At 45.3% G+C, this 8242-nt stretch overlaps 1 protein-coding gene across 1 annotated transcript; it reads right to left on the reverse strand.

Annotated features, from left to right (window-relative positions):
- Window positions 1-679: 679 nt before the first annotated feature.
- On the reverse strand, window positions 680-6825 carry glp2r (glucagon like peptide 2 receptor). The gene is made up of 13 exons (XM_022742386.1): window positions 6727-6825; window positions 5676-5772; window positions 5484-5588; window positions 4563-4684; window positions 4309-4415; window positions 3828-3984; window positions 3541-3700; window positions 2798-2858; window positions 2650-2716; window positions 2320-2408; window positions 1898-2036; window positions 1771-1812; window positions 680-1048 (listed from the first exon to the last, which is right to left on the reverse strand). The coding sequence occupies exons 1-13, from the start codon at window positions 6823-6825 to the stop codon at window positions 680-682; spliced, it is 1614 nt and encodes a 537-aa protein (XP_022598107.1).
- Between the last annotated feature and the right edge of the window lie 1417 nt (window positions 6826-8242).

Below are 8242 nucleotides of genomic sequence, written 5' to 3' on the forward strand. Positions count from 1 at the left end.
TTCCCATTAAAAATCACACGACATGGGAACGTAAACATGCAGATGTTACCTGCAGGAAGATAATGCAGCTGCAGAGCAACAGTGGTGACTTCAAAAAGTCTAATTAACGAACTGACCCTCTGACTATAACTACAGTCCAAAATTGATTATATGTTGTCATGATTCAACAGGAAACACATCACATAACAACCATTAGGACAGCGCACACGCTGGACTACACACAGCTACTTCAGCATTAGCACAGAGACCCAGAGGTAGAGTCACCACCGTCAGTGTATTTACTGGAGTAAATCTGCACTAATATGTTGTCAGCACACCGTCCTGACGCCGAATAATTCAAAATGGAGGAAGCTCAGCTGTTTTATTTACGGTAACAGAGGCCTGGTTTTATGAGACAGTAATTAAATACATCAATGTGGCCGAGCTATCCTGCTAACCGACAGTTAGGAAGCTAGCTACCTCGGAGATTACTCTTGAATGGGGGAGTAAACAGTTTCCTAGCATGGTAACCATTAGCCTGCTAGCCACAGTGGTTCCAACTTGCCCTGGAGTCCCCACATCACCAAACCTCCATCGCTGCGCCTGTTTCTCCAGGATGACCTCTGCCTTTACCTGGGAAAACACACCCAGGTGTCATCTCAGCTCCTCCACGTCAGGTGGTGAAGTACCAGTGCTGGATTCAGAACTCACTCTCCTCCAGAATCTCCTCCATGGTCTCCCCGAGCGTCATCTCTCCATCGCTGCTGGACAGGCTCTTCCTGGTGAGGAAGTCCAGCCCTGCTGCATCGTAGCCCTTCAGCCCCTGACCTTTAACCCCTCCTAGTCCGATCACTCCACTCCGTCCATGCACAGCCACCTGAAGCAGGTGGGGGTGAACCGCGGAAGTGCCCCCCTCGTCGTAGGAGTCGCTCTGCCGAGAGCACCGGGGGCGACGCCCTCGAGTGCACTTCCACAGGTGCTTGAGAGGTGCGCCCCGAAAACAGCCCCTGATCTGGAAGTGGTTGGTGAACAGGAAAAGCTGCCAGCGCTTCTTCAGTTCTGCTTGGACCTAAATACAATGAAAGACGGTAATTACTACACCTGTCCCGAGTATCACACTATGGAGCAAGCAGTTGAAATTCAGAAACATTTTAAGCGCTTGAAGATCCGATCATCACTAAAGCGTGTGTCATGTAGAGATCCAATAATAATATTGACATTTAAGGTGTATTGATTGATTTCCAAGTGTCAATCATGCATTGAGCAACAAGCAAGAAAACATTCCACCTTAAAAGATGGCGGTAGCTGCTGGTAGCCTCTGAGCTGCTCAGAGAATTAAATGGTTAATTAGTATCTTTATCAGTCTGTTACACACGAAAGTGAGATGAAAGCTAGCTTAGCTACGTTTTCATAGCCTAGCCTGTTAGCTTAGCTTGACCTCTGCCTGCCCTGCAGCTTCTCCTCTGAACAGATGTTTCCAATGTGTCTGTGTTTGCTGGACACGAGTCAGTAAATGAAATCATTCAAAACACAAACTACTTGTGTTTGTTCACCTGCTGCTTGATGCTACGCCAAACACATCCGTCTCTTTAGCTGCTGAATGCTCCACTGTGTGTCTGTGTGGTGCAGGTGGTGTAAGACTGGCTTATGTGAACATAAACAAACTGCTTCCTGCAGGAAACAAGTGAGTGGAGTTATGATCTGAAACCAGAGCGATGAGGTAAGAAGCTAAAACCCAATACATTAATAGATCATCAATGAAATTCACAGCACATAGAAGAAGACACGTACCTCTCCATTAGCAAAACAGTACAGCACAGCAACCAGGAACCCCTAAAAAACAAAAGAGGTTCCACATTATGAATCAGGGTTGATGTGGATCCCAGGTAGTCCGCATGATTAACTCTACAGGTGTTACCTGGAAGGAGCTGAGGGTCAGGTTGATGAAGTTCCTGGCGTAGCGACTGCTGCCCTCCACACATTCGTCTATCAGCACAGTGAAGACCACTTCATGGATTCCCAGCAGAGGAATCAGGACCAGTGTGGCTCGGGCCAAGCTGAGGGGCATCGACACAAACACACAGCGGTGCAATAATGAACTGAGAGCGAAGAAGATTTTATTTTGGCACACGATTCAAAGAGCAGAGGAGTAAAAGGGGCCGGAGCTTATGGGGGTGACATTTTAAATGGTGCTGTACTTGGGAGTGATTAACATTTAAAATGTTGAAGCAGGAACTGCACCGTGTAAAGACATCACTTAGGAAATACTAGCTCTCAAGGTCAGACGTGTTTCCTGACATTTGGATTTGGACGTCGGTGAGTGAAAGCGACAGAGAATACCTGTATCTGTAGTCTGTAAATTTCACCAGGTCAGCTTTCAGCTTGGACAGCAGCAGCATCAGGATCTTGATGAATATGCAGAAAATCACCTGCGACACACCAATTAATTATTCAGATTAAGATTCAATTCACATGAAAACGCACATCTGAGACTCATCAGTGTGTCTGTGCGCAGAGGAATCAGTCACGCCGTGTGACGTGTGACCACTTCACTGTTCACTGTCACATGTCCTCACAAGACAGGAGCTGTTAAACACAGTGTGAAATCAGAGTAAAGTGACTCGAGGAACTGATGTATCTGTAATTAATGTGGACTGTGACTTCACTTACGAGCACTGACAGAGTGATCGGGCCCCGTATGATCCACCAGAACCATCTGTTCACGATCGACCAGCATCTTAGGCAAAAAGACGAGTTTTCAAAGTTACATTTAAATGAATTCATTAGATTAAAGTAGAGTATGTAATAAAATACTCACTCTGTGTTTTCATATATAATCTTGACCACAGTCCACGGAGTCACAAACAACACAGGAGTTCCTGAAAAGTCAAGAAAACACAAGATGTAGAGTTAAATAAATTATGTTAAATAATAAATCCCATCGACAATGAGCCTCAACTGTTCGTTTGTAGTTAGTCGATTATTCTCGAAGTGGAAACAGACACTTTTCCACTTTTTGCTGCCCAGTGTTTCCAAGTGGTATCACTGCAGGTGCTGCTGTCACAAAGACCGGATCGGGACATGGCTAACGCCGGGAACCCGGCAGCTGCAGAACGAACGTCGTGGGTTTCCATTTCGGTGCCCGTGTTAACAGGTACGAACACAAACAAAACAGTTTTGCCTTAAAGTCAGTTAGTATGGAGTCGTAGGAGGAACAGATAGGAACAGGAATAAATGTAAAATGCTGTAGTGGGAGCTTAAAACACAAACAGGAAGTTGATGGAGACGTGTGCAGCGTGAATGTGGTTGAGGTTTGAATCAGGGAGGGAACCGTAAGGGAACAGAGTGAAGATGGAGTAAAGGAGTTACGACTTGCTCAGTATCTGGAGGAAATTTGTTTTGAGGGTGGTGGGTGAGTCTGTGCTGACATTATTTATTCTTTTATTCATTCCTGTTTATATTGCCACATTTACTTTCTTATTCTTTCACAGATTTATTCTTTTCATTATTCCCTATGACTCCATAAGTTAGTTAAATGTTATGTGTGCACACACAACTTACCCCATCCTAACAGCATGTACTTCTTCAGCAGTCGTCTCTTGGTCAGCACAGCAGTGAAGAGCAGCGTGTGGAGGAAGATGGCCTCCACCAGGAGCCAGAAGTAGTTACAGGCCACAAAGTACTCCATGCACACTTTGGAGAACTTACACATCAGCGCCATCTGTGGAGGAACCATCCATCCATCCATCAGGAACATATTGGGGACAAATTAGTCCAGCAAATCATTAGTCCGATTCAAACTGTAAGTGATAATGTAAACAATGAGGCAGTGATGTTGATGTTTATACCGCAGAGCTGGAGTAGGAGTTCCACCCCGGGTCATCCTTGGGCAGGTTGGAGTACATGACATATAATATGATTTCCTTGGAGATGACGGCCATGGCTCTCAAGATGAACGACACAAACAGGTTCATGTGGATGTAGTTCCTGGTGCAGTGGAGCTTCCTGGTAAACAGACACCGGATCGGTTGGAGGAAGGCATCGATCTACACTTCCTGTGAACGCATTACTGAGGTCGAATGATCAGTGCACTGTGTGTGTGTGTGTGTGTGTGCATGCTTCATTCGGGTTTTATAATGTTGTTTACAATGACTGATCACTCCGCCCGTCTCTCTGTCTCTCTCTCGCCATCATCATCTGCTTGTGTTTCTAGACCCTACTGGAATGTTCCCAGTGTTCCCAGTTCTTAGCAGTGACTATGCAAAAGGTACAGAAAGTTGCAATAAACCACATTGTCCTCAGAGACGCCTCTGCCCCCCCGACACTGACCTCAACATGCCCATCAGCAGAGTGGCCAGTGTGAGGGAGGTCAGCGACAGGGAGTAGCCGATGACAGAGATGAGCCTGAGGGCTGTCTGTCGAAGCATTTCATCCTCCTGAACACACACACACACACACACACACACACACACACACACACACACACACACACACACACAGAAATGGATGAAGAGATCACAACATCTCCTCAGATCTTTCAGAAAGAGACAGACGTTCTGCATGTCTCCCAGTGTCCTCCTCACCTCGTCTTTAAAGAACTGGTCCTCCTGACACTCGGAGTCGTCTCGCCACGGCTCAGAGGAGTTCCCCCTCTGACGCCATCTCCCGTTTTCTAAACATTCTCTGTGCGCCCTCCTGGAGCCGTCTGCAGGTAAATGAGAGAAACGGTGACGTTCGTTCATTTTAACCTGTGCTAGGGAGGTTAAAATGAAAACAATATGCCTCCGGCTCTGGCTGTTGCCGGCGTGGAGGCATATTGTTTTCGGGTTGTCCGTCCATCCGTTTCTCAGGAAAACTTCTTCAAATTCGGCAAAAACATTCACCAGGACTCAAAGATGAACTGATGAGATTTTGGTGGTCAAAAAGTCAAAGGTCCCCTGTGACCTCACTATGACACAATTTCACTCAAATGTCTATTGCGATAAAATGATGCAGTGATGATATTTTACATTCAAAAGGTCAAAGGTCAGCCTCACTGTGACATCATAATGTTCCGTAAAAACACTTGTGATCATTATTCAAGGCTGTAACTCAGGAAGAAGAGACTGTGACCACGTGTCCTGCTACTTTTGATTGGTGGAGGAAACAGCCATGAGGACGTGATTCTAGTTTTACATTATTATACAGTTAAACCCCAAATTGAGAAAGTACAGCTACTTTAATACCCAGAGAAAATGAAGAAAGAAAATTTCATTTTCAGTTATGTGCATGTCTTTTCTGAAGGCTCCTGAAAAACCCTTTAGAGATGCAGAGTAGATATTTTTCTATTTAAACCATGATAGTTTCATTAAGTGTTTAACTCCACCGTTAAACTCCTGATCCTGTGACTTCACTACTGAAGAATCTGTCCTGTGATTCACTCAGTTACTGATTCACTTGAAGTGAATGCAGTGACAAAGAAAAAGGCTGAGTAACCTTATACACGAGTTAAAACACAACATTACCCTCACTGATCCACGGCAGGTACGAGGGACAGGGGACCGACACGTTCCCAGGGGACGAGTGGGGCCAACACACAAACGTGTCAAATGTTCCTCTGCAGTAGTTTCCTGCAACAGGAAGTCAAGTCTGAGGGTTTCATCAAGGTAACGATGGAAGTAGATACAGCTAGATAAAACTTAAGTCAGGAGGCTCACCAGTTTTTGAGAGTCCAGCAGCTGCCAGAGTTCTGTTGCAGGTCTCCCAGTACTCGGTCCGTTTGGCGATCAGACTTTCCAGCACCGAGCAGCTCACCTTCAGGAAGAGAGGAGAGTTCTCTATAATGTCTGACTAATGTTATTCTGGCACATAGAGAATTAAAAATAAAAAAAAATCAATCAGTCAACAAAGCACTCAATCAGTCTTTTGACTAATATATAGCATAAATAATAAGGTCCAAAAGAATGGGAAACTAGCTCAGGCTGACTTAAAGCCAGTGGGCCATACGCCCAGCCAGCAAGCTAACCGCCTCTCCTTGGCATTAGCATTAGCTAGCAGCTAGCTTGCTGGCATTGTACATTGATGAGTGAATTAAACCATTCCAACATAAGTCTGCAAAATAACAAAATGTAAAACAAAGTGACTGAGTACTTTCTAAATACACTGTATGTCTAACTGATTTAGTGACCTCTTTTTGTATCGTGTGTTTGCATGATGATTTTTATTTATTCTTTCTGAATAAACATCTTTTCTAAAACATGCCACTGAGTCTAACGTCACATTTTATGACTTGAGAACAAAGTTTCAGTGTTTGTTCACAGAACCTGCAGCATCTGTGTTTAGCCACTTGGTGGGAGTATTTAACCAGGACCACCTGGTGTTGCCGGGGGAACATGTTCACCTGTGTGCAATCTGTAATTGATGCAGGTGATTTATCAGCCAGGCTTTATGCATCAGTGTCACGGCTGCAGCAACGCAAACACACACCACTGTTTATTTAAGGGTTATGATATGAGGGTGACAGCTATTTTACTAATTAATGCTCAGTTATAAATTATGATTCTTCCCTAATTTGCTGTCATTAGTGAGACAGATGAGCATTTCCTTTATTTGAGGAGCAAACTGCAGCCGACAGCCGCCTCCTCTGCTCTTTATGATTCAGGCTAGGAGGTGAAGACGGTGAGGTGAAGTCTCCAGCCTCTTTGTGTCTGTTCGGCCGGGCCACCTGTGCCACAGAGATTCCTCATGGTTGACAGAGGAACGTCTCACCTCACTGGGGCTCATCTCTTCGAGATGAGTCCAGAGCGGTGTCACCGCTGAGGGGGAGACAGGAGCTGCTGCCTCCCTGTCGTCTCTGTTGTCTCCCATGGGACCAAACCTGCTTCACATCCAGCAGCGGGGTCTTCACTTCCTGAATAATTTCAGGTTTCATAATCTTGAAGATGAAAGTGAATACTGCACAAAGACTGCTCTCTGATGTTATTTGTTTTATGTATATTTAAATGTTTTCTGCTTTTTTTTCTTTCATCCCTGGAGAAAAACATCCATCTCATTTGATTCTCAACACAGATACAGAGTTGTTTTTAAAGCCTGTCACTAAACCGGTGGAAGAGGATGAACAGAAAATGCATATGAGCAGCGGGACCTCCTGTAGGCCAACTACATATGAAAAAACACTCATTTAAGATTTTAAAAATCTGCTTCATGTCAGGTTTGTTGCTGTGAGAGATAAGACATGTAATCTGGCCTCATACAGTGAATCAGATGGGAGGATACCCCTGTGAAGAATCACAGTAACACACTAAATATGGAGGGAATTTGAACATGTAGTCTAAGCTCCCGGTTTGACTCAGTAAAGACTGAGCGTTAGTGAACTGAAAGGCCTCAGTATTCATTTACCTGGTGGCTGAAGATAATGAAGAGGAGTGTGGTCCAGGTCCTCTTGTGCCAGCTCGGCAGCAGGGTTGGCATGGTGCTGTGTGTTTACATTGAAAGCGTTTCCCAGCTTGTTTCCCCCCTCATAGCTCACCCCCGGACTCGCCAGGCCTCACACTCATCCCTCCTTTCTGTCTCCGGACCTCCTCGCCTCGCCAGGTACAGCGACCTCCTCTCAGGTAGCTCCAGAAAGATTTATTCAGAATTTAATGGATGAATTTGGAAGAACAGGAAGAGTTCCTCTCCAGTGTGTGATACGCGCTGTAGTTTGGGTCCTATGGTTTCCCCAGTTTTCCTTATAAGTCCCCAAATCTTCTCGATTGTTTCCAATAATCTTCAGCTGCTTTATCTTAATCTTTAACTTCTCAAAAAGTTGCCTCATCTCACGCGTTATCCTTGGTGAAGAGGTCCTCGTCTGCAGCACCGGTGTTACTGTCCATTAAGACATCTGTTCAGGAGGTGGATCAGTCTGTGCTCCCTACAGACACAGTGCAGCTCGGAGCGTCTGTGGATCCTCAGCAGCAGATCGCCTCTCCCACCCCGTCCTTCCCCAACCAATCAAGATAAGGCCTGGGGAGAGCCGGCCACAGAACTGGACTAACTTTGTTGTGAAGGAAACTGATCAGACAGGAACAAACGGGCACTAATCTATCAATACCCCACACACACACACACACACACACACACACATATATATATATATATATATATATATCGATAAAATAATAATATACTCACACACACCACCTGTACTGGAGGCAGAGAGGGAGACCCTGACTCCTCCCCTCTAGCTCTCACACACTAACTGGGCATCACCCAGTATCTCTGACACTAATGGGGATCTAGTGTA

The sequence above is a fragment of the Seriola dumerili genome, unplaced genomic scaffold (assembly GCF_002260705.1).
Source record: "Seriola dumerili isolate Sdu_G_001 unplaced genomic scaffold, Sdu_1.0 BDQW01000068.1, whole genome shotgun sequence".
NCBI classification, from domain to species: Eukaryota; Metazoa; Chordata; class Actinopteri; order Carangiformes; family Carangidae; genus Seriola; species Seriola dumerili.